The 25,477-nt window shown below is 59.5% G+C and overlaps 2 protein-coding genes across 8 annotated transcripts in view; one reads left to right on the top strand and one right to left on the bottom strand.

The window, feature by feature from the left end:
• The window catches only part of LOC133208924 (cytochrome c oxidase assembly protein COX14), a 190,459-nt gene that overhangs the window by 24,468 nt on the left and 140,514 nt on the right, over nt 1–25,477 (top strand). The gene's annotated exons all lie outside the window — the stretch shown is intronic.
• The window catches only part of HDAC7 (histone deacetylase 7), a 76,600-nt gene continuing 58,348 nt past the window's right edge, over nt 7,226–25,477 (bottom strand). For 3 of the 7 annotated variants that reach the window (XM_061347159.1, XM_061347156.1, XM_061347161.1), the window contains exons 2-25: nt 21,532–21,728; nt 20,018–20,108; nt 18,457–18,568; nt 18,155–18,270; nt 17,892–18,014; nt 16,954–17,063; nt 15,986–16,102; nt 15,584–15,782; nt 14,661–14,869; nt 13,537–13,740; nt 12,860–13,088; nt 12,276–12,409; nt 11,422–11,542; nt 11,268–11,317; nt 10,155–10,262; nt 9,954–10,009; nt 9,685–9,772; nt 9,293–9,412; nt 8,990–9,087; nt 8,781–8,899; nt 8,478–8,611; nt 8,306–8,390; nt 7,988–8,126; nt 7,226–7,495 (exon numbers count right to left, since the gene is read on the bottom strand). In XM_061347159.1, the coding sequence (XP_061203143.1) occupies nt 7,450–7,495; nt 7,988–8,126; nt 8,306–8,390; nt 8,478–8,611; nt 8,781–8,899; nt 8,990–9,087; nt 9,293–9,412; nt 9,685–9,772; nt 9,954–10,009; nt 10,155–10,262; nt 11,268–11,317; nt 11,422–11,542; nt 12,276–12,409; nt 12,860–13,088; nt 13,537–13,740; nt 14,661–14,869; nt 15,584–15,782; nt 15,986–16,102; nt 16,954–17,063; nt 17,892–18,014; nt 18,155–18,270; nt 18,457–18,568; nt 20,018–20,108; nt 21,532–21,728 (3,005 nt within the window). In that variant the 3' untranslated portion in view covers nt 7,226–7,449. Of the gene's footprint in view, nt 7,496–7,987; nt 8,127–8,305; nt 8,391–8,477; nt 8,612–8,780; nt 8,900–8,989; nt 9,088–9,292; nt 9,413–9,684; nt 9,773–9,953; nt 10,010–10,154; nt 10,263–11,267; nt 11,318–11,421; nt 11,543–12,275; nt 12,410–12,859; nt 13,089–13,536; nt 13,741–14,660; nt 14,870–15,583; nt 15,783–15,985; nt 16,103–16,953; nt 17,064–17,891; nt 18,015–18,154; nt 18,271–18,456; nt 18,569–20,017; nt 20,109–21,531; nt 21,729–24,078; nt 24,234–25,477 lie in introns of those variants that run through there. The other 4 variants (XM_061347160.1, XM_061347163.1, XM_061347158.1 and 1 more) reach the window with 4 other exon arrangements.

A 25,477-nucleotide genomic window follows, 5' to 3' on the forward strand; every position in this document is an offset into this window, starting at 1 on the left:
ATCGCTAAGGAATGGCCATGAGAGGCCCTTATTCTGCCAGGGCCGTTACTCCTCTTGCTGCAGTCCCAACCCTCGTGCCCAATGCAGGCAGAAGCATCCCATTGATACCACAGGAGAGTCCGGACCCTGTGCTGGGTGGATCCAAGACCCTACTTTAAGCAGGACAGGGACTGGTGCGATGCTGCAGCCCCATGGGAGCCCAGCAGCACCAGCAGCCGTGCCGAGCTCCCAGTGCTTTTAGGGTCCAAGTGGGAGAAGCCCCAATGCAAAGGGAATCTGCTCAGTGACGTGTTGAAAGGGGCTGGCAAAGGGAGGAAAGGGGCTGTTGCGACACCAAACACACCATAGAAACCCCTGCGACGCGGCCCAAGTGATGCACAAGCCATGGGGGGACCATCTGCCACGACCAGTGACCCCCATGAGCACCAGTAGCCCTCCTACCACTGGGTTTGGCCACTGAGCAGCCCTGGAGTTGAGGCCACCCGGGTAAAGATGCTGCGCAGGTCCCAGGGGGTTTGCCCTTCAGGATGTGCCACATTTAAGCTCAGTTCCCTGCAAGCCAATTCCAACCAACAGGGAAGCCATCACTTGTCTAAAGCCATGCATTTGGGGCAGATCTGGCTGTGTAAGAATGGAAGAGCAGCCTTGCTGGACACAGGATCCCCTTCCCCTTTGGGACAGCGAGGACCAAAGCGGGTGCTTGCTCATTCCCACTTTAAGCTGCCCAGGACAAGCAGGATGCTGAGCCCCAGGAGCAGAGCGAGCCTGCATCCCCCCGTTATCCTCACATCCTTGCAGCCCAGTGCGTTCATGGCTGTTTGGGGGGTCTGGGATGCTCCGTGCATGCTCCCCATCACCTCCAGACACGCATTCCTGCTCCCGGTTGCGTTTATGGGCTGGCATTCGGCTCTGCGCCATCACTGACTGTTAGACCTGTGTATCTGAGCCGGGTGCTCGGCAGGAATCGTGTTCCCATGACAAACAAGGGGGTTAAAGACCCTTCATGAGCTTATAGACCTCAATGCTCAATGAAACATCCTCCCTGCTCAAACCCCTGCTCACCATTCCTGGTTAGTATTCACCCCAAGCGGCTCCGGTGCTCACCGGAGCATCCTTTAGCTGGATATAGAGAACCACCCGCTTCGTGCCGCGTGGTTTGGGTACCAGTTACAAACCCCTCTTGGGAAGGGGGGTAAAGGGAGAAGGATTTGCTCAGCAAAGAGCAAAAGGAGGGAGCAGCCACAGGGGAAGCGATGCTGGAGCCGGAGAGGCTTTGAGTGAATGAACCCAATGGGGCTGTAACTCCTAATGCAAAGCAGCAAACGGTGTCCTGGGCTCCGCTGGAGCTCAGCCTATTAAATATCAAAGGGTGCGGGAATAGCGGGATGTGGATGTGCCCTTAAACAGGAGAAGGGGAAAGCAGGACTGAGCCCTCAGGCAAGGGAAAGCAGCGTTTGAAGTCCCCTGAGTGCATTCAAGTGGTTCCTTTTGCTGCTGAAGAGGAGGAGATGAGGCTGGAAGCTGGGGGGGGAGGGCTGGAAGGGGGGATATCCCTTGTCCTTCATTTGTCTCCCTGGGTTTATCACCCTGGTGATGCTGCCTTCACTTCACTGTATCCGGACAGACCTTGGGTGAATCTTCCCTTTGGGGCCGGTTGCTCTTGCTCGGAGCCTTGGTTTGCCTGTGTCTATAGGCACGTCTCATTGCACCGTGCTGGAGCAGGAGGGGATGGAAGATGCTGGGGCAGAGCCCCCTCCCTGCATCAGATCTGCCCTGGGAGCGGCGGCTCCTCCAGATCCCTCTGCAGGGAAGCACGGTCCCATGGGATGCGCTTCCTTCCCACCCCAGCATCACAAAGCGGGTCCATGCGCTCACTACTGGGTAAACCGGTCAAGGTGGTCCCAGACCCCTGTGCTGGGGCAAACCAGGCCCCAGGATCCCTTAGCTGGGTCCAATGGGGGGGGAGTTGTGCTCCAGCTTTCACTTCTGGTTTGAGTTCCAGGAAGAGATGATGTCCAGATCCCGGGAATTCTTGGTTTCCATTCAGGTGAAGGCCTCTGCTCCCATCCTCATGCTCTGGCAGGATGCTGCTGGGATTTGCTCTGGCACTGAGCAGGTTCAGAGTCCCCATGGTGCCTCCAAAGCCTGCTGTCTCCCTCCTCAAGCACAAGGAGGATGAGCACGTAGAGGGGATGCTTGGTGCCTTGAAGGCTCCAACTCTGTGCCCATAGGAGCAGCCCTAGGTGAGGGATGCAGGATACGGGTAAGGATGCAGGACCACATGGGGTTAGGGATGCTCATCCCGACCCCATCAGCTCACACTGTGCTGGTGCTCCTGTGGTAGGGACAAGGGGTGGCATCACCGTGCTGTGCTGAGATTCCCAGAGCAGGGAAGCAGCCCGGAGCAGGGAGAGCCATAGGGATCCATCCATCGTGCTCCGAGTGCCTTGGCACAGGGGCCTCCATGCATTTCACCAGCAGAAACCCCTTTTTCCCACCAAAAACTCCCACTTTTCTGTTAAAAGAAGGGAAACCTCAGCCTGCACGGGGGGACCGGGCTCATCTCCATCAAACTGAGACCCAACTCCAGAGCCAGCCCTCGAGAGCATCAACCCATCTGCTCCTTTATGAGCCCAGGGAATGGCTTTGAAACGAGCCCGTATTTCACTGCTGGGAATGCAGCTGGGAGCTGAGGGGGAACGAAGGGGATGCATTCAGATGGGGTTTGTGTGTAATTGCCATTGATGGGGGATGCACCTGAGCTGAGCTGAGGATGCTGATGCAGGACGGAGGGAATGGTGGCATTGAGGACGGTTGCAGCTCCCCAGCTTCATGGTCAGGTCCATCCATCCCCAAGCTCTGCACATTGAGCAGGGCTGGTTCCCTCTGGAGACACGGCTATTCCATGAGGATTATTGAGTTTCCTATGGGGTCAGGATGCTCGTGCACACAACATAGAGCATCCCTTTGCAGTGCCAGTTGGACATCAGCCTTTTTGCTTGCCTGATGCCCCATTGGATGCGCACGGGGTCCACCGCAGGCCTTTGGGACCACAATCCCAAAGGATCAGCGCTGGGACACATCAGGCTGTGGGGTTGCTTTGTGTCTCCTGCAGACAGGGTGGGCAGGGGCTGCATTACCTCAGTCAGGGCTCAGCACTGGAGGCTGTGATTTATTCCTCTCCTCTATGGAGCATCCAAGGTCTCGGCTGCTGCAGGAGGCAAAGCTTGGGAGGCACCAACAGGGCTCCTGTCCCTGGCTCCAGGCTGGCGTCCGGCAGCGGCTCCATAGGGAACAGCTCATCCCGGGATAACTCCCGCTCTCCCTATGGAGCAGCAGTGCTTTGAGGAGCTCAGGTGCTGGGACCTTTCCCACCCAAATCCCTGTGGCTCCGGGGCCGTCTGCGAATGCAAAGCACGAAGGCTCCGGAGCCAGGAGCCCAATGTGGCTTTTCCACGCATTCCCCGGCCGGCTCCGGATCGTGCCTGCTCTCGGGAAGCCCGGCGCTGACCCTGGTTTGCCTCCCTTTAGGTCTCAAACCTCGATGGAAACAGCAGCCCCAGCCAGCCAGCACCCCACCACCGGCCGCAGCATCCTGCAGCGAGCACAATGGGAGCCTCATCCCACCCCGCCAACCCCTTCCAAACCGCAGGGCTGGGAAGGAGGGACCCGATCCCGGAGCTAGGTCTGGAATGAGCTGTTTGGGTGCTGAGCATGGGACTCTTGAGGGTGCAAAGTACTCCTGGCTCGCAGGTAAGAACTGGGTTATCTCCTCCTGCTGCCCAAGAAGCCGATGCTCCCGGATCAACAGGCTCCATCCTCCCCATATCCCCCTGCAGCTGCCTCCTGCCAGGACCAGGCAGGACAGCTCCTCTCGGGATGATGATGATGATGATGATGATGGTGATGATGGTGATGATGGTGATGATGATGATGATGATGGTGATGATGGTGATGATGGTGATGGGAAGGGGTTGAACCCTCCCTCGCTGGCCTGGTCCTCACTGCTCCATAGAGCCCCTCACATGGATGTGAGATGCCGCATCCAAGGCTTTGGCTGAGGCTGGAGCTCGGCTCCATGGGTGATGTCCATGTTGATCCTGCTCCGAAGGTCTCCACCATAAGGACTCCAGGATTTGTGGAGCTGTCTGGCATGGAGTGGATTTGGAGGGGGGCTGCTGAACCCCCTCTATGAACCCCAGGGCTCCCACTCACCCATAGACCATGGACGGGTGGCAGCATCATCACAGGGGGTGATGGAGGGGCTTTGGGGGCTTCCTGACAATCCCAATAATGAAAACCCAGGGGGAATTTTCCTGGGTTCATCCCTAAGGAACTGGTGCCCATCCCTGCTCCCTCCTCGGCCCCTTTTATACCCATTGGGCAAAGGAGAATCCAGGATTTTTGCTTGTTATAGCAGAGAAAGGGGGAAATAAAGGGGAACCTGAAGCGATCCGCATGGGAGAAGCATTGGGAGCGACTCCAGAGCAGCTTCAGTTACTGCTCAGGCTTTATTACACACCAGAGAATCCACCGGGAAGGGGCAGCCAGGCTCAGGCTGCCTTTCCCTCTGCAGTTCCCTGTTGCTGGCTGGACAATGGGAGCGGATTCCCGGCTCCGGGAGCTTCCCAAGGAGCTGAATGTGCTCAGGGAAGGGGAAGTCCCATTGCAAAGAGCTTTGGGGTGGCTCCGGCCATGTGTTGGATATGGGAAAGGGGGAACTACCTTTAGGCATGGACATTTGCTTCCCCCTCCCATCAAATGGGCTTTAAAAGCCAATGGGAAACTCCTCTGGAAGTGGAGGCTCTGGTTTCCAACCTGAATTTGTAATAAAAGGCTAAAATCTCCTTTTTCCCTGCTGTTTTAAGTGCCATCGTGTTGAGTCCTGGGGGGGTTTTCCCTTAAATTTGCCCTATTCCCAAGTGGGGAAAACATCGGCCCTGAGGAAGGAATCATTTGAACACGGGTCTTGGCTCTTCTCTGTTCACACTCATGATGCTGTTATGGGGGGGAAAAGGGGTTTAGGGCAAGGAGCTGGAGATGCTCTGGCTCTTAACATCATCCCGGGGACAAAGCCATAGGAAACCCCATTCCCAAGGGATGGGCACCCCAGAGCGACGTTGGGAGCCCCACAGCATCTTTAGGGACACGAGGCCAACAAACCCTCCATCAGCTTGGGGATGTGGGTGACTTGGGGAGCCTGGTACCCATTTGGAGGTCCCATGCTCCATTAACAGCGGGGTGGAGGATGCTCCTCTGGGATGCAGGGGGAAGGCCACAGGGATGCTGCAGAGGATTGTTCCCTGCTGGAGCTGGAGGAGATCCCACCATTGGCTTCATGGTGGGACTCTGCTTGCTGGGAACCTGGTGAGGTCCTAACCAAGCAATGGGAGCACCCCCCCCAAGCAGCCCCATGGCAGGACCTCCACCCATGGGACCCAGCAGCCTCCCTTGCTCAGTGGATACCCCCCTATGGGATGTTTAGGGGACATCTGGGGACAAGAAGATGCCACCCTATGGGAGGTGGGACCCTTCTGAGCAAACACATACTCGCATAAACCTCACCCCCATGCCACCACTGCGTTGCTTGGTGGGGGTCAAACCACACGAGACCAGTTAGGAGATGGGGCTGGTCACGTCGCTCCTGCTGGGATCCACTGGGAATGAGGTTGGGATCAAGTACGGAAGGGAAACTGAGGCAGGTGGCACCAGAGGAACCACATCATGGGGACCATGGGGGGACCAAGGGGATGAAGCAGAGGGAAGGGGACACAAGAAACACCCAAGTGCCCCAAGGCAGGTCCTTCCCATCACCCCACGTTGGGCAGGAGACCCCAGGATGGAGGGGCAGCACCTACAGCTGAGGAGACACAGAGAGGTTTTGGGGTGCTTTGAACCCCATGGGGTGAGAGCCTCTCTCCTGCCCAGCAAGCGGGTGCCAGGACCAGGAGCAGGATGAGGATGGAGGGTACCCATCAGGAGGGTACCGGCAGTGCCATGGGGAGGCCACGATGGCTCCTGTGGGTACCAGCCAAGCCTGAAGGGCCTCATCCCCCCCCAGCCCAGCCCCTGCTCTGGTTCATTCTCCCAAGGTCCTTTTGCTCCTTTCTCCTCCCTTGTTCCTTATGGGAATCTCCTCCTTGAGCCTGCAGAGGGACCCGGCCACCTCCGGAGCTCCCAGTGGCCCATCCATCCCCTCCCCAGTTGCCATTGCACCCAGCACCCTAAGCAGGGGCCTGTCCTTATGGGACAACCCACAGGACACAGGGAGGGCTCTTGGTGTGAGGAGCCCCACGATGCCCTGGTCCAGGAGGAGATGGGAAGAAGGCAAATGGAGGTGGACACCTCATTGTGGGGGGGCCCTGACCCTGCCTCTGCCACCCCAAGGTGACTGCCCCATCCCTGGTCAGGTTGGACACAGGGGCTTGGAGCAAGCTGCTCCAGTGGAAGGGGTCCCTGCCCTTGGCAGGGGTTGGAGCTGGAGGAGCTTTAAGGTCCCTTCAACCCATCCCATTCCATGACTCCATGTACCAGGACTCAAGCTGGAGAGGGGGTGATGGGACTGGGCTGCCCCGGCTTCAGGGATCACAGAGGGATTACACTGACACCGATGCTCCGGTCAGCAGGATGCTGGGAAGGGCTCAAGCCACCCTGGGCACATCCACATGAAGAGGTGGCTGCTCCTGCAATCCCCATGCAAAGAAGAGCAGGGAAGGTTCACATTAGCACACGTCAATTGTATATAGTGCAAATCAGAGCCCCAGCACCAGAGGGGTCCCGCTCTGGTTAGTGGTTAGGATGAGCCCGAGGTGCAATCCTGGGCACTGCAGACACTCCAGCCCTTGCTCTTCCCCAGCTGCAGGGCCTGGGCTCTCCTTGTGCAGAACAAGCCCGTGCCCCACGGCAGCATCCACCTTGTGCCTGCCAGGGGAAGGGCAGGCAGGAAACCTTCATGAGGAGAGCCAGAGCCTGTCCCTCCCGAGCTAAACAGGGCTGCTCCTCAAAGGCATCACTGCCAGGCCCCGCAGGAGCTCCGGGTGCAGTCCCAAAGGTGGCTCTGACCGCCCGCAGCACGGCCGCAGCATCCATCCCAAAGCCAGCCCCTTCCCCAAGGGTGAGGAGGAGCCCAGGGGAAGGCCAGAGGGGTGGAGGCATCTCCCACACAGCCCAGGGAGGGATCAGCTCCCAAGGGCCGGGGGCTGTTTGCAGGTCTGGGTCTGAGGGAGCCTGGGGCTCTCCAGCGGTCCCGAGCAGGAGGACGTCTTCCAGGTGGCTGCAGGAGCATCGTTGATGGGGCTCTGCAGCCAAAGGTCCAGGCCATTGGGGGCCGGGACTCGGGGGGCGAGGAGGACGAGGCAGCCGGGAAGCCAGGAGTGAAGGGCGAGCGCTTGGGCTCAGGAGAGTCCAGCCACGTCCTGGGAGCAGGGGAGCAGAGGACGTCCCCGCTCATCACTGGTTCATGGGCTCTTCCTCCTCCATGGGCTCGTCCTGGGGCCTGGAAGAGGACACAGGAGATGAGGAGGGGACTGGTGCCACACAACAGCACCCATGGGCTGGCTTCTGGAGGTGGCCACCAAGCCTTGCTGCGGCCTGCTCCATTGAAACCCACATAGAGCATGAGACAAGTGGTGGGCTCCTGAAAGGAGGTGACATCCCCCCGCCCCTCCATCCTCCAAGGGTTTGGTCTCATTTGCACCTTGTTTGGGAAGAGCCCAGTGTTGAATCTCTCAGAAGCCAACCCAGGTCCTGCAGGACCTCAATCCCCCACTGATGCTGAATGCTGGAGTCCTGTCTGCTGCCATGGACCAGAGCTCTTGGTGGGGAGGGCAGTTATAAAGTCTATGTCCCACAGCCTGCTTAAAGCCAGCACTGTCCTGACCTCCCAGAAGCTCATGGGGCTGTAGGACATGGCCCTTCTCTGCTGCCACCCCGAGGAGAGCACAGCTCGCACCCAGGGGCACCCACATCTCCCAGTTGAGAGCATCACCTCTTCTCCACCATCACGGCCACCGAGAGGGAAGCCAAGGCTGTGACTGTCTCCACCTCTTCTGCCTCGTGGTGCTGCGCCTCCAGGAAGGAGCAGCCCAGCTTGGAGGCAAAGCGTTGCAGAGCCACCCAGTATTTACCTGCAGGGTAAGCAACATCAGGGTAAGGGGGGCTCAGGTCTCCGGGCTTCCCAAGGGGCATCACCCTCCCATGAGGATGCAGGGCTCCACTGGGGTCTTTTCCACCACGTGGCCCCTTGGAGAGGGGAGGAAAGGGCAGCTCCAGCCCTTGCCCAGAGCCCCAGCCCTGGGACACTCACTCTGGACCTGCAGCACCGCCTCCAAGGAGCGCACAGCGTTGGGGTTGGGTTTCTGCCTCATGCTTTCTTCCGGGAGAGGGTCCAGCTGCCCAAGGAAGACAGGAGAGGGTCAGCAGGAAGCAGCCGTGCCCAGGGCTGGGCTCCTGGAAGCAGGACACCCCTCAGCCCCCACCTCATTGCCCAGCAAGGCTGACACACAGGCCTCGGATGCATCGCAGATGGCTGTAAGGTCATGGCCACCTTCTAGAGCGAGGACGATGGCTCCGCCAGCCAGGCTCATCAGCTGCTTTGTCATGTAGCCAAAACCTGGAGGAGAAGCCCAAAAAGGAGGGTTTCAGCCCCAAAATGCTGCTGCCTTGCCCCTTGATGCTGATACAACCCCAAAGCTGGAGAGCTGCCCCCCCCCAACTCCACTGTAGTGGGTGGGCAGTGGGAGCATCCTGCAGAGGCTCTGGTGCTGCTTCCACCTCCTTACATTTAGCAGAGACTTTGTAGCCACCCAGGGGGGGTGGGTGGCCATCGGCTGCGTCGAAGCCAGCAGAGACCAACACCACATCGGGTGAGAACTCGTGTGCAATCGGCATCACCACGGTCCTGGGGGCAAAGACAAGCACAGGGGGGTGAAGTGCTGCCTCAGCCTGACACAGAGCGGGAGAGGAGATGAGCAGAGACATAAGGAAGTACCTGAAAGCAGCCAGATACTCAGGGTCACCCATGGGGGGGTCGAGCCCCCCAGTCCAGGCCACGTTGACGTTGAATCCCTCACCAGGGCCAGCACCAACCTGGGAGGGAGCAAGGACAGCAATGAAGCTCTGGATGGGGCCTGTAGGGATGCTGGGTGATGTAGGGATGCTGGGGCAGCCAACTGGGTGAACCAGGCAGGACGAGGCATCAATGGGAAAGGCAGAGCCACAGAATTGCCCTCTGCTCTGGCCCACCAGTGCCCTGCCCTCCTGGTTGTCACCTTGGCCACCAGTGCTCTGGTACCTCATCAGCAGCCCCGCTACCAGGGAAGAAGTTGCCATCATCGTGACGATGCAAAGAGATGTAGAGCACGTCAGGGTCTCTGTAGAAGATCTGCTGGGTCCCATTGCCGTGGTGAACATCCTGGAGGGACAAAAGGGTTGGCAGAGCTCTTCTTTCAGCCTCCAGGGTGGCCCAATAGCTTAAGAGAGCTAAAAGCAACTGGATCTCTGGCTGGGACCCCCATCCCCAGGCTCTGCTCCTGCTTCCCCATCCTATGGGTAGTTCCCAGCCACACTCCCGACAGGAGGAGGTTTTGCTGCTCTCTGGTCCAGCTCCAAAGCAGAGCTGGGAGGAGATGCAGACACCTCTTAGGGATGGCCTGGGGAGGAGCAGGGACACGCAGGGGCACTCACCCAGTCCACAATGAGGATCTTGCTGAGCTTCCCTTTCTGCTGCAGCTGCCTTGCAGCAATGGCCACTGAGTTGAAGAAGCAGAATCCCCTGGGAAGAGGGAGTCGGAGCTGGTTAATGCCTCCTGAGCATCCCCCCCTCCTGGCCCCCCAAAGGGTGGGCTCACTCCCCACTCTCCCCCTGGCCAGGAGATGGATGGGGCTCAGTCTGGAGTGACTTTGAGCCACTTTGGTTTTGGGGGCCTCGCTGCAGCTTGGGAAGGGGCCCTTACATGGCAGTGGAAGGATCAGCGTGATGTCCTGGTGGCCTCACCACAGCAAAGCCGTTCTGGGGATGAGACAAAGGCAAGGTGCTCAGAGCTGCTGCTCCCAGTGGCACACACCCCCTCCGGGTGGCTGGTCCCTCCAGGGATGGAGCCCACAGCAGCACAGGGCTATGAGGTGATGGCACAGCCACACGAAGCCAAGCCTACCTTCAGCTCCCTGGTGGCCACCTTGAAGGCCAGCTCGGTGACACTGCCTGCAGCCCAGCGGGCAGCGTTGGAGGAATGCAGCTCGTTCCAGATGGTGTCACTGTCCACCTAGAAGCAAGAGCATCGGTGAGATGGGGTGGAGGGGAGCTCACTACAGGACCATGGGCTCTGCCAGCTGCCCTGCTTGGGGCCAGGGGTTGAAGCTCTGTATAAGCTGGAGGGGATGGTGGAGCTGGACCACCTCACACACCAATGGGGCAAGCTCCAGGCTGGCCGCTGTCAGCCCCAGCTCAGCTCCACACAGAGCATCTCCCCCTGCACCCGGGGGCTGGAAGAAGTGACTGAGAAAACGCTCTTTACCTTCTTTATCTTATTGTATTGTTTAAGCAAACATGTTGGTTTGATCAGCATCACGTCAAGGGCTGAGCCAGAGCCGGAAAACCCAATGTCTCTTCTGATCAACGCCATGTGTGCAACTCAAAGGCTCCCCAGTGCCCATGGAGAGGGGGCAGCTCCAGCCCCCCCCCTGCCTTCGGGGCACAGAGGGGAGCAGGGAGGGGGAGGCAGAGCAGGGAAAGTAGATGCAAAACGGGGCTGAGAAGAGCTGGTGCCCAGCAGCGGGGGCAAGGAGAGGAGGAGAACCAGAAGAGGCAGCAGGAAGGCATGGAGTGAGACCCTTCCTGAAAGAGAGAGAAGGACAGAGACAGAGAGAGGAAGAGAGGAGAACGCAGTGAATGGAGAGAAACCAGGAGGGCAAGCTGTGAAAGGAGAGGCCACAGAGGTGTCTGGAGAGAAATGGGGAGCTGCTGTCCCCAGGACACTGCTCCCCTGCCTCAATGGAGCCCATGGCTTGTGGCTTCCCCCAGCCAGCTCAATCCCTTCTGGTACCCTAGGCTCTTTGTGATGGGCTTTTAGTTGCTGTGGCCTCCAGAGTAAGGAGGCATCGGATGGGTGGGATGCTTAGGACCATCCCAAGGACACAGGAAGCTCTGTGACCACAGGTCCCACTTGAGGCTGCCCAAAGGCTTTGGGAGCTCCCTCTCCAGTCCCCCCCTTCACTGGGGACAGAAGCACCCCATCCAAACCCAAGCAGAACAGAGAGGGAGCACTTACCCCCACCCCTCCGCAGGGCAGCATGACGAACATCCGCTGGGACAGGATCCCTGCAGAGAGAGGGCACAGAGAGGGTTTAGAGCTGGGAATGCTGTGGGACAGCGAGGTCTGGCCTGGCTGCTCAGCAGGAGCAGGGCTGGGGCTGTGCACTCACCGGCCAGCTTCCCGTTGTCCAGTTTGAGGCGGTTGAGGGGGTTGGTGCCATAGAGGAAGACGTGGCGCTCGCTGTGGACGCACTGCAGCTCCTCCAGTGTGGCCTTGCGGCCCCGCAGGCACTGCAGCACACGGGGGCTGTGAGCAGGCTGCTCCAAGGGGGGGATCCCGGCTCTCCCACCCAAGCTCGGAGGGTGGAGGTGTCCCAGTGGGACCCAGTGACACCAGGGTGAGGTTTCCAATGGAGTGGGACCCACACTGATGGTCCCAGAGTGGCCAAAACCCCGTTTCCATAGGGATCACCCCTCTCCCTGCACCCAGCTCCCTGCAGAGCACACTGCTGCTGCCAGCCAAAGTGTTCATCGGGGACTGGAGCACTGGGACAAGGGGTGAGGGGTTCAAACTGAAACAGGGGAGATTTAGGTTGGAGATAAGGGAGAAGCTCTTCCCTGTGAGGGTGCTGAGGCGCTGGCACAGGGTGCCCAGAGAAGCTCTGGCTGCCCCATCCCTGGCAGTGCTCAAGGCCAGGTTGGACACAGGGGCTTGGAGCACCCTGCTCCAGTGGAAGATATCCCTGCCCACAGCAGGGGCTTGGAACTGGATGATCTTAAGGTCCTTTCCAACCCAAACCACTCTACGGTTCTATGGTCACACCAATATGCTCTAATTTGGCATTGCCAGCAATGGGTGAGCCCAAGCCCTCTGGATAACAGTGGTGAACACACTGAGAAGATGTGGGAGCAAAAGGAGATGGAGGTGGGAGCAGGATACCCCACCAGCCCAGTAACATGAGAGCTCACACCAGCATCCCCATCCCGGATGGGCTCCAGCTCCCCCCCTGCTGCTGGTGCTCACCTCGCACTGGCTGCGCAGGCCCCTCTCCTGCAGACGGGACCAGATGCTCTGGATCCTGCCTGCGTGCTCCGGGTGGTTGCTGTTGTCACCACAGGAACACTGGTGCTTGAGCATCACTGAATCATAAACCAGCCCTGCAAGGCACAAGGAGAGCTGCTGGCACCAGACTGGACCGGCCTCGGTGGTGCAGACCCAAAGTGAGCTCCTTTTAGGGGCTGGAGGAGACCCCAAGCTATTTGGTTTGACTGGAACCTCCCTCAATGGGAGCCTCTGTCCCAACGTGCTTGAAGCAAATCCTGCCTTGGATGCGTAAGAGAGCTGACCCTTGCCAGGGTCACTGGACCAGGACAGCAGTCAAGGGGCCAGATGGGTAAGTCCTGCTTGGAAAAGCCACCTTAGATAAGGAGAAGGGGACCCTTGTGGCTTCTCTGCTCTTTGTGCAGCCAGGCAGAGCATCGCAAGCATTGATGAGTGTGAGTAAGCAGGACTGATGCTAAGCTGCCCCTGAGCATCCCCACCTCCCTCCCAGCTCATCCCCAGCCCCTGCTGCAGTGGTGACAGCCCCACACAGGGGCTGGGGGTACCTGTTGTGAAGTGAGGCTTGGGTGGCTGCTCCTGCACGGGCAGGGACAGCGCCTTGGAGGCCGTGTCCTGGGCAGGAAGGGAGATGGTGGCGGTGGCAGGAGATGACTGGGCCCTGGAGAGGGGCCTGTGCCCCGTGTGGATGGTGGGGACCATGGGGGTGTCAGCCAAGGGCTGGCGCTTGAGGAGCTGCTGCTGCACACGCTGGTAGGAATCCCACAGATAGGCCTGCTGGAGAGAGGGGTCAGTGAGCACCCAGAGCAAGGCACAACCGGAGAGCAGCATCACTTGGCATGGGGAAGGGAGCCCTGCACTGTGCACCCCCCCTTGGGTCTGGATACAGCCATGCTCGGGCGGGGGTGCTTGGAGAGGGGACACATCCTGCAGCATCTGGAGCTCCCATGGCAGGGAGCTGGAACGGGATGAGCTTTAAGCTCCCTTCCAACTCAATCCTTTCTATGATGTGCTGCTCTCTGCTGGAGAGCAGCCCTTCTGCAGGGCACAGCAATGGGGGGATGATGCTCAGCCCTGCAGAACACCGGGGGTGACCGCACCGCTCATCCCTGTCCTACCAGGGCTCAGGGAAGGCACAGACGTGGTGCCTGTGGCCTCGCTCACACAGCAGCCCTCAGGGTCTGAGCTGCCTGCAGCTCTCTCACCCCCACCAGCCCTTGGGTACCTGCTGCAGGACGAGCTCCTCCTGAGGCTGCATCATCTTCTGTGTCCTCTCAGGCTCCTTCCCACTGCTCCCGGGCCGTGGCGGCTCCACACGTGCCCTGGCTGGGTCACTGCTCTCAGCCTCTGGCAGCGTCCCCTCGGCCTCCATGTCCTCGGAGGAGGGGATCTGACGCAGCCGGGGCTTCTCGCTGGACTTCACCATGCGCTGCAGCACAGGGGGCACAGTGAGCTCGGGGAGGTGGCAGGGGACAGCCCAGGCCAGGAGGGGGGGAGAGGATACAGGGGAGGAGCAGGGTGAATGTGGGAGGCAAGGAAGCTGAGTGGGTACCTTCAGCTTACTGCCATGAGGCTGGGCAAGGCAGCATCTCGCATGTGAGATGCGTTTCCAAGCAGCCTGAAGGGAAGGACTTGGGGGTGTTGGGTGAGGAGAAGCTCCCCATGAGCCAGATTCAGCCCAGAAACACCCCCCATAGTGTGAGCAGCAGCTCGGGGAGGGGGGATTCTCTCCCCACTTGCAGCACTGGGTGCAGTGCTGGTGTCCTCAATATAAGGACATGGAGGTGTTGGAGCGAGGCCAGAGGAGACCACGAGGATGCTCAGGGGCTGGAGCAGCTCCCACATGAAGCCAGGATGAGAACACTGGGGCTGGGGAAGAGAAGCTGCGTGGAGACCTTAGAGCAGCTTCCAGGGTCTGAAGGGGGCTACAAGGATGCTGGGGAGGGACCTGCATCAGGGACTGGAGCGATGGGACAAGGGGTGATGGGGTCAGACTGGAACAGGGGGAGTTCAGATTGGAGATAAGGAAGTTCTTCCCTGTGAGGGTGCTGAGGCACTGGCACAGGGTGCCCAGAGAAGCTGTGGCTGCCCCATCCCTGGCAGTGCTCAAGGCCAGGCTGGACACAGGGGCTTGGAGCACCCTGCTCCAGTGGAAGGGGTCCCTGCTCATGGCAGGGGTTGGAGCTGGGTGAGCTTTGAGGTCTTTTCCAACCCAAACCATTCTGTGCTGGGCTAGGGCTTGGCCCTGGACATCTGCTCACTGCCCAGCAGGTAGTGATGGTGCCCTACACCCTTCTAGCATCAATCCCATTGCCTCCTACAAGCCCAAGCTGGGCCTCCAGGACTCACCTTGCCCAGATGCGTCTGCTGCTTGAGCCTCTCCAGGAAGTGGGTGTGATGCTGCTGGTACACCAGCTGCTGCTGGATGGCCTTGGGGTTCTGGGGCAGGGGCTCCGAGCGGGTCCTGCCCAGTGGTTTATGGTGGCCTGGCAGCGACAGGCGCTCTGCAGAGATGAGCGAGGGGGTGAAGGAGAAGGGGACGGTCCCCAGGCCTGGCACTGGAGGGGAGAGGAAGGAGAGGTGAGGGTGGCACCCTGCAGAGCTGTCTGCACACCATGGCAAGCAGCAGCGCGGTCTGGACCCATGCAGACTATCTGCAGACAGCCCTAAAGATGATGGTGACCCAGCCCCGGAGCCCAGTGTCTGGCAGGCATGGGCTGTGCCTTTATGGTTCACCTCCTTCTGTCCCCATTGCTTTGGCATCAGGGGTCTGCGGACAGGACCTGGCTGATCTCAGCCAGCTTCACCCTCAATGGGAGAAGCTTCCTTCACTGCTGGTATCACAGAGCAGGGAGAGATGGAGCAGGAACCAGCACAAAGGAGCCAATTCTCTTTGTGCTACAGAGTGGGGCCACAGCCAAGAGGTCAGAGCTGCCCTGCTCAAGGCAGGGTCTCTACTGAAATCTATTGGCACAAGAGCATAGGAAGAGGTGGGAAAGACCCCTTGGAGTGGATGAACGGGTCCACACCAGCCCAGGCAGGGCAAGGGGCAGCTGGAGGGAAGAGCTAAAGCTGCATCTCCCTGCATTGTCAAGGCCACGGTGTGTGCAGGACATGCTGCTGGTTAGGCAGAACCGGGCCAACACCTTCCATTCCCTCAGCCCCATCTCAAGGCACAGTAATGGGAAGATCAAGGCCACTGGGCTTTCATAGCGCCCCAACCCCCTGCTGCCCTCAGGGTCACTGCCACAGCCTCAGTGCCTGTCACTTACCTGCCACCAGTGGAGTGTGGGCGACCGAGGGCTCGAGGATGATGACGGGCTGGAGCCGAGAGGACAAGGGGCTCCCAGCCTCGTGCTGCTCCAAACCGGCTGGTATGAACACGGGCGAGTGTGTGCCTGCCAGGACAGGTCCATTCAACACAGGCACCCGGTGGGCCAGGCTGGAGAGGGGCCGGCGATCTGCCTCTCCCTGCACACAGGAGGAGGATGGGGTTAGCATCCCGCAGGACACGGGGTGAGGAGGGGACAGCACATCCTCACCGTGCCCCAAGGCGTTTGGGAATACTCAGAGCTAGCACATCCCAGGAAGCCCAGACCCAAAGGAATGGGCTTCCCCTGCCCCATAGGGACCCTCTGCCCAGTTCTGAGGCCCCCTACAAGCTGGCTACCTACCCTGGAGCTAGTGGTGGCCGGCAATCCCAGTGTGATGGCCGGAAGGGAGGCTGCGCTCTGCAGGGCAAACTGGGCCAGTGAGCTCTCCTGCATCATCAGGCGCTGCGCCAGGGGTGTCTGCACCAAACACAAGTCATTAGTGTCCTGCTCTAGCAGTACCAGAGCTCAGCGTGGAACAAGCAGCTTGAGCACCAACAGCAGCAAAAGGGGCTGAGCCCCATTTGCCTCGGGGGAGTGCTGTTAAACCACAGCAAACCTCAGCCCCTTTGAAGGACCTGCTGCCTGCTCATGGAAACAACCAGGTTGGAAAAGCCCTTTAAGCTCCTCAAATCCAACCATTCCCAGCACTGCCAAGGCCACCACTAACCCATGGCACTGAGGGTGTGTGAGCACTTGCAGGGATGGTGCCTGCAGCCCTGCCCTGGGCAGCCTGTTCCAATGCCTGAGCACCCTCTGGGGCAGGAATTGTTCCTCAGCTCCATCTAAACCTGCCCTGGTGCAGCTTGAGGCCGGTTCCTTTTGTCCCATCCCTTGGTCCTTGGGAGCAGAGCCTGGCTCCATCCTCCTGTCAGGCAGTTGGAGGCAGCCATCAGGTCCCCCCTGAGCCTTCTCTTCTCCAGACTGAACCCCCAGGTCCCTCAGGTCCCCATCACCCCTGTGCTCCAGGCCCTGCTCCAGCCCCATTGCCCTTCTCTGGCCCCGCTCCAGCCCCTCAATGTCCCTCTTGGAGTGAGGGGCCCAGAGCTGAACACAGGACTCAAGGTGCAGCCTCACCAGTGCCCAGTGCGGGGGCACCATCCCTGCCCTGGCCCTGCTGCCGCAATGGTGCTGAGCCAGGCCAGGATGCTGGGGGCTGCCTGGGCACAAGCTGCTCCTGCTCATCTCCATCAGCCAGCAGAGAAACAAGTAATGCCCCTTCCAGAGGTTGGGAAGCCGCAGCCTGGGGCCCTTTGGCTGCTGGAACTCACCTCATGGGCCATGCTGGAGGCAGAGGGGAGGGCTCCGTGCTCGGCGGGGAGGCTGTCGTTGGGAGAGCTGCAGCCAGATACAGGGGTGCTGCTACTGCTCGGGGAGGAGTCTGCAGGGAAGAGCAACAGGGGTGATGGGGAGAGCACCCAGAGCAGGGCTGCACAGCCCCAGCCCTTCCTCGCCCTCCCTTCCGCTAGCAGCTGCCACCACCCTCCTTGGGTGCCGTCTCTCTTTGGCACATGGAAGCTCCAAAGCACAATGAGGAATCCTGACCAGCCATTATTTGCTCAAGGCCTTAGACCCTTCCAGTCTGTAAGCTCATCCTGGGCCTGAAAAACAGCAGGGGTCAGCTGCAGGAACATCCTTTCCTGGCTCATCTGTCCCTGCACCACCATAGAACCATGGAATGGGCTCGGTTGGAAGAGACCTTAAAGCTCATCCAGTTTGAACCAGGGACAACTTTCACTAGAGCAGCTTGCTTCAAGCCCCATCCAACCTGGCCTTGAATACTGCCAGGGATGGGGCAGACACAGCTTCTCCCTTATCTCCAACCTGAACTCCCCCTGTTCCAGTCTGAACCCATCACCCCTTGTCCCATCGCTCCAGTCCCTGATGAAGGCCCCTATCCAGCATCCTTGTAGCCCACTTCAGACACTGGAAGCTGCTCTGAGGTCTCCATGCAGCTTCTCCAGCCCCAACGTTCTCAGCCTGGTTCCATACTGGAGCTGCTCCAGCCCCTCTCATACTCCCTTAGCATCCTCTGTTATGGCAAAGAACTCCCTCCATGTGTCCTGGCACCGATAACACACCAAGCCCTGGCCACGCCACTGCCAAGCAGACATGACCCAGGATCCTGGGCACACCATAGCTGCTCCAGCCTGGCCCCAAGGGGTCTCCAAACCCCCCTGAGGGGTCACCATCCAGACACAGGCCTCACCAATGGCCTCGGGTGGCCGCCTCTTGAGCGATGGGGGAGCGCTCTCCTTCCGCGTCAGGGGGTTCTTGCGTCGGTCAAGGCACTTCCTGGGCTTGCACCGCACCTTCAGGTTGGGCTCAGATGCTGTGAGCACACAAGGAGGTTGGTCCCAGCCCCACTGCTGATGGGGACACAGCTAGGGTGGCTTTGTGGGGCCAGAACACCCCGGGTCTTAGCTCCAGGCAGCCGCTGCGAGGGAGATGCTGTTATCACCAAGGTCTTACCTGTCTTCCGCAGTGGGAAATGCTCTGGGGGGTCAAGGGAAGTGCTGGGAACAGGGGGCAGGAAGGTGGTGAGCACAGGAGGGGAAGGGCCCTCAGGATCCAGAGGCTCCAGAGACCTACAGGGAGAAGTCACCTTGTTAGAGGCCTTTCCCAGCTGGCAGCCGCATGCTTCCCATGCTATGGCCCACAGGACATGGCCCTTCCCAGGCATGTGCCAGTGGACACTGGCCTGTCACTCCCACAAGCAGCTATAGAAGGGCTCCAGCTGCTGGTTTTGCCTTGTCTTGGGACAAAAGCTTTACCTGTATGGCATGGCTGAAGGGTTGGGGTTGCTGGTCCTCTCCAAAGCTGCCTGCTGCTTCTTCAGGATGACCTCAGCCAGCTTCTGCTTCACCACTGTGCTGGCCACAGCACCTGCAGAAGCACCAGCAGTGACCACACGGGGCTGAGAGCCCCCACAGAGCACTTTAAAGGATCCCATGCAGTTTGAGGCTCCTGAACCTCTTGATGGCCTCTTCCAGAGGAGCATGAGCTTGACCACAGCCCACTGCCAAATAGCAGCGATCCACATTCAACACCCAGCTCCACCCCAGGCAGAACTCTGGCTGCTGCAGGGTGCTGCAGTCATCAGAACCCACCTCAGATAGAGCCCATTTGCATGCTCCTACCCATGCAAGGCTATAGCCCCATCTGAATGATCCAGCAGGGATGCTCTGTGGTTACAAGAGGGATGCTCCACGCTTCCGTGTCAGCATTCAGCACCTCTGAGCCCAGGTAAATTGAATTATAGAATCCCAGCCTGGTTTGGATTGGAAGGGACCTTAAAGCTCATCCAGCTCCAACCCCTACCACAGGCAGGGACCCCTTCCACTGGAGCAGGGTGCTCCAAGCCCCTGTGTCCAACCTGGCCTTGAGCACTGCCAGGGATGGGGCAGCCACAGCTTCTCTGGGCACCCTGTGCCAGTGTCCCACCATCCTTCTAGGTAACAACTTCTGATTTCCATGGTTAACTCAGTCTCCATCAAGGGGCTGTGTGCAGCATTCCCAGGAGAGGCATGGAAAAGGCAGGCACCATGTTATCAGCATCCCAATGAGCCCCCATCAACCTTTCAAACCCTGACAGAGGAGTGAGGTGGGAGCTAAAGGGAAACAGCAGCATCCTAATGGAGCTCTAAAGGGGCACACTGACACTGGGATGGGTGCAGTGCATCTGACGGATGCTGCAGCTGCATCTTCGGGTTGTGCTGCAGAGCTCTGCACACCCCACAGCTCAGAGGGACCAGCACTAGATGGCGCAGGGAGACCGCAGCAGGATGCATTCTGCCCACCAGCCTCTCCCCTCTGCTACTGGTGCTCCAGGCTGGGGCCTGCAAGGTCAAGCAGCCACTTCACACCCTGCTCAGTGCAGCCACAAGCACCATCAGCTGCAGTGGCTCACACAAGGTTAGCATGGAGCTGTGACCCCCACGCTGGCATCACCAGGAGGGATATGAAGGATAAGCACCAGCCAGGCCACAGCCCCAAAACCCTCTTGCCAACTGCTAAGGGCAACTTGCTGGCATCACTGCTTGCTGCTCAGGGCAGGACTTCCCCATGGACACTGTGTTGGCCTCTTGGCCCTAGGCAGGCACAGAGCAGGGCTCAGTTTGATGCTCCATGACATGAATGATCACACACCTTTAGACCAAGAGAGGGCAGAGCTTGGCCTGGACAAGGGCAGAACCATCTGCTCATCCCCCTTCTAAGAGTCCCCTTGATCCCACTCCCTCTGTGAGCTGATCCCCCTGGGTTAGGGGACACGGATCCTCAGGCAAGGATGTGGTACCCGCTGCCATGTGCCAACACACACAGAGGGGCTCTTACTTCTCTTGCTCTTGTCCTTGTTGAGGATCTGCCGCAGCTCCTGCTCCTGCTGCCCAGGCTCAGCTTCACGGTGTGGGGACTCCATGGTCACCTGCAAGAGGAGAGCGACATCAGCCCAATGCAGACCAAAGGCTTCTGGCCCCTTCCCCAAGCCCAAGGCGTGATGACACGGTGATGGAGCACATCTGAACCACGCAGTTAGGTCAGTTTGGGGAACCGGGTGGGCAGAGCATGGTCAAGTTGGTTCATCACAGCAAACAGATGCAGCTTTGTCTCCAGAGATGCTCTCCCCAGGGACATGGTAGAACTCAAACTGCTCTGGTTCAACTTGCTGGTGTTTTGCTTATCTGTAGCTAGGGCACGTTGTGATATAAGGAGAAAGGAAAGTTATAGTTGACTAAAAAGGAGGGGAAAACCCCTAAGAAAGCTCTTAAACAGGTCTCAGAATTTGGATCTTGGTGCTTTCCCGAGCTGAGGTTTTCCAGGATGATTCCATAGGGAGGTCAGAAAGCACAAACGCCTCCAAGCACCCAACAGTCGTGGCAGCAGCAGCATCTCAAACTCTCTGTGTGTGGACCATGCTGGTGCTCAGGCTCAGCATGATTCCCCCAGGGCTTCCAGGCAAGGATACTGGGACCAGTGAGCCCATGCCATGCACTGACAGGGATGTCAGAGAAGCAGATGAGCCTTTAGTCCAGAGAAGAGGGGGTACAACTGCATCTTCCACCACCCAAAGGGGGTTACAGAGCAGATGGAACCTGGGTCCCCTGAGGGGCACAGCAAAAGGATGAGCAGCAAGAGGCCAGACCATGAAGGAAATCCCACCTGGATACATGGAACTGATTCCTGCCATGAGCATTGTGACAGGCAGGGGGGGGATCTCTGTGCTTGCCCAGATGTGGCCCCCACCTCTGAAGGGTCTCCAGAGGACCCAGCCAAGCTAACCCCTGCTGACGGGGCTGTGATCCCGGGTGACACCATGGAATTCCAGTGCAGGCTTCCCAGCAAAGCCCAGGAGCTGCCTCTGGGGCAGGGAGCCAGCGGTGGCCCAAGCGCAGGGGCACATCCCAGCCACCAGGCATCCTGTGCAGCCGCTCTGGCTCCTGCCCCAGCACACGTGGCTGGCGGCTGAGAGCATTGCCCTGCTCCACACATCCCAGGAGGCCCCAGCCTTTGGCAGGACAGGGATTTGGCCCTAAAGGAAGATGTGAAACCCACCCCACGCTGCCTCCTTGCGTCAGAGAGGTCTCCGGGCTGGCTCTAAAGCACTGTGGCCTCTCCAGTTTAGGGGAAAAGCAGGAATTCACCTGGGAAGGTTATTTTGGGGTTGGGATTGCCAGCTCCTTCCTCTTAATCCCTGCCAGAGCTTGGCCCAAGCCAACCCCAGCGCAGGGCACTGCTGGCAGGCACCCACAGCACCATGAGCTACGTGCTTGGAGGGGGGCAAAGCGACTGCTCCCAAGCCCCAAACCCTCACCCAGGCACCACCACCTTGCACCCCGGGGTGCTCATACCCTGACGTGCTGGTGGGCGAGCTGCTCCACTTGCTGCTGGTGCAGGCTGGCGAGGAAGAGCTGGTGCTGGAGCTGCTGCGTGTGCTTCAGGGCCAGCAGGGTGGTGTCAGAGCCAGGCTTGACGAGGCGCTGCCCGATGCGCAGGTCCATGGGGACGGTCTGGGGCACCCGTGGGGAGGTGCACGGGGTCACAGCAGCTGGGGAGACACAAAGAGAGGCGCAGATCAGGCCCTGGCCTGCTTGATCCCTGCGGGAAGCACTGGGATAGGGCTCGGCTGTATCCCGATGGGGAAAGGTTTGCCACACACCATCTGCAGGCTGCAGTTACTCCTGCCAGTGATAGAAGGTGCTGCAGGCATCTCCTGACAGCGTGGCTGAGAAATGCTTTACTGTGGCATCCCACAGCCATGGGCACTGCAGCACAGGGAGGGGGGAAGCTGGAAACAGGCAGGAATTCAGCATTAAAGGATGCTGCAAGGGGGATGCTCTTGGATGCAGGAGCAGCGCCACTGCAGCTCAAGAGCTGGTTGTGTTCCAAAAGCAGTTTAGCACACCTTGTGCTGTTCAAATCCCAACCTCAACAGCCTCAGGAGAGATCTCTGCAGGTTCCTACCCTGTAATACAGCATCTGCACAGGGGGAAGCCCAGCAAACTCCTAGCCTGGCCCATGCCAAGGTGCAAGGGGAAGGAGAATGAGTGTATTCATCCAAGGAAGGCACCAGGACTATAAATAACCACATCCTGTGCAGCCCAGGCAGGAAAATCCCCTCTGGTCGAGGGCAAATACTTCTCTGAGCAGCTCAACATCCCCAGCCTCAGCCCATGCCAGAGAAGGCACTGGTGCTCCCAGGAAACCCCAGCACAGGCTTGATTCCGTTCTCTGCATCACTGATAACTGCCTGGGATTCAACTTATCCCTGCCTAATGGGCTCTGATTGCTGCTCACTGCCTGCCCCACATCACCAGTGTGATGTGGAGCTCAAGGGACATTAACAACCCCAGCCTGAAACCCATGAGCTCCTCTGCTCCGTTATCACCAAGGCCTCATGGCTGGATGTGATGCGATGCCATGAGATGGACAGGATGAGCCCCACAGCTCCCTTTGGGGCTCAGGTACAGCACAAGCACGTTTAAACTGCAAGTTCATGAGCAAACAAGAGTCCAGGTGAAGTCACCCCATGCAAGAAGACCCTGACCTTCTCTCAGCCCTTTGTCTCCCCTACTACGTGCCCCTCAGCCCCTGCAGGAAGCCAAGCAGGGCTCCCCAAAAGGAGGAGCATCCCAACACGTCTCCTTGCACCAGCACCCTGGGAGGCCGTTACCTGCGTGCTGCTCCACGAACCTCCCACCCAAAGGGCCTCCCAGCTTGCAGAACATCAGCAATGGTGAAGGATGCAAGCGATAAGCTGGGCTGTCACCTCCTTGCTTCCCAGCTCATGTGTGTTCCCACCTCCCAGGAAGGAGGAGGAGGAGGATGCCAGAGGGATGGGTGCTGCTGGAGCCCCTCCGGGATGCAGGCTGACGATGCAGGAGCAGGGCATGTGCAGTGCTACCCGATGTACCGGGCTGCTGGCAGCCAGACAAGGACAGAGTGTAACGGGGATGGGAAACAGGGAATTCTGACAGCTCCCAGCCCAGCCAAATCCCTGCCACGTGATGCTGTCTATCTGCAGGAGCTTGCAGCAGCTCACTCATCCCTCAGTCCCCCCCCAGCCAATGTCCCTGTCCTGCTGTATCCTACAAAGGGGGCATTGCTCGGAATTGCTGCCGGGGGACCATCGGCATCAGGCTCAGCTTGGAGACACTGAAAGGGCTGCTTAGGTGAAGAATCATTGTGCTGAGGGGAAAATGGGAGTATGAGGAGGAAGGGAGAAGCCACATCCTCAGAGCTGATGGCATCCAGAGAATGCTTGTCACAACCTGTCTCTGCTTGGGATGCTAAAGATGCCCATGGGGAGCTCCCGAAGGCAAAGCTCAGCAGCAGCAGCCTCATCCTCACCTCCCCATGGGCAGCATCCTCAGGCTCAGCACCTCCAGGGGGTAAAAAGGGGCAAGAAGGTCTGGGAGGCAAAGGAGGGGCTCCAACAGGCACCTCCGAGGGCATGGACAGTGGCAGAGCTGATGGGGAACACACGGGTGGGAATCTCCCTACCTCATCTGCTTTAACTCCAAGCTGGGAAGCAGGGAAGAGGAGAGGGAGGGACCGTGCGTGCTGGGAGGGCCAGGGAGGACGGGGCAGGCCAGCGGCCAGCAGCCAGCAAAACAACTCCTCAGCACTCAGCCCAAGCCAGGAAAAAGGCTGTCGAGCATCCCCAGGGCCAAGAGGCACCGGAGCCAGGGATGAGGCTGCGTGGACCCTCGAGCAGCGGCCCTGCTCGGATGGGCACAGTGGAGCACCATTTTCAGGTGGGAAACAGGAAGGATGCGATGGGAAAACAGGGATTGCAGGAGCACAGACTGGCCTGAAGCACCTCAGGGTGACAGGGGTGCCCCAACCCCTAGGCAGGAGCCTCGGCCACCATCCGCATGCTGTGATGCCTGTGGTACCTTGCGCATGGCAGCTCCCCAGGGATGCTCCACATCCCTCCTGCTCCAGGGTGAGCTCCAGCAGGCTCTGGACCCCTCAGCAAAGGCCTTCCTGTGCTGGGAGCTGTTTGTTTCAGCCATGACCTCCTGCTGCAGCTTGAATCCATTTGGGGTTTCATGCCGGGACCTGCGCCAAGCGTTACAGTAAACAACTCCCCTCGGCTGCTCACACATGATTCAGGGGGCAGGCAGCCAGGCCGGCAGCTCCTCCTCTTCCCCTTACCCAAAGAAGGCCAAAAGCACGGCCCTATGATAGCTCCTGGGGGGGCTGCCCCATTCCCCAACAACCCCAGGTCCTGCTGGTCCCTAATAGACCCCTGCAAGCCACCACATGGCCCATATGGGCTGAGGTCAGGATGCTCCACTGGCACCATGCATCACCAGGGGGCTGAATCCATCCTCCTCCTCCTCACCTGCATGGCCCAGGAGCAGGGCTGAGTGATGGAGCACCACGTGGCCCATATGGGCTGAGGTCAGGATGCTCCAATGGCACCATGCATCACCAGGGGGCTGAATGCATCCTCCTCCTCCTCACCTGCATGGCCCAGGAGCAGGGCTGAGTGATGGAGCACCACGTGGCCCATATGGGCTGTGGTCGGGATGCTCCACTGGCACCATGCATCACCAGGGGGCTGAATGCATCCTCCTCCTCCTCACCTGCATGGCCCAGGAGCAGGGCTGAGTAATGGAGCCCCACGTAGCCCATATGGGCTGAGGTCAGGATGCTCCACTGGCACCATGCATCACCAGGGGGCTGAATGCATCCTCCTCCTCACCTGCATGGCCCAGGAGCAGGGCTGAGTGATGGAGCACCACGTGGCCCATATGGGCTGTGGTCGGGATGCTCCACTGGCACCATGCATCACCAGGGGGCTGAATGCATCCTCCTCCTCCTCACCTGCATGGCCCAGGAGCAGGGCTGAGTAATGGAGCCCCACGTAGCCCATATGGGCTGAGGTCAGGATGCTCCACTGGCACCATGCATCACCAGGGGGCTGAATCCATCCTCCTCCTCCTCACCTGCATGGCCCAGGAGCAGGGCTGAGTGATGGAGCACCACGTGGCCCATATGGGCTGTGGTCGGGATGCTCCACTGGCACCATGCATCACCAGGGGGCTGAATGCATCCTCCTCCTCCTCACCTGCATGGCCCAGGAGCAGGGCTGAGTAATGGAGCCCCACGTAGCCCATATGGGCTGAGGTCAGGATGCTCCACTGGCACCATGCATCACCAGGGGGCTGAATCCATCCTCCTCCTCCTCACCTGCATGGCCCAGGAGCAGGGCTGAGTGATGGAGCACCACGTGGCCCATATGGGCTGTGGTCGGGATGCTCCACTGGCGCCATGCATCACCAGGGG

Source organism: Neopsephotus bourkii, unplaced genomic scaffold (genome assembly GCF_033783945.1).
Source record: "Neopsephotus bourkii isolate Nb327-2 ecotype Australia unplaced genomic scaffold, CSIRO-AGI_Nbou_v1 NB_309, whole genome shotgun sequence".
Lineage (NCBI taxonomy): Eukaryota > Metazoa > Chordata > Aves > Psittaciformes > Psittacidae > Neopsephotus > Neopsephotus bourkii.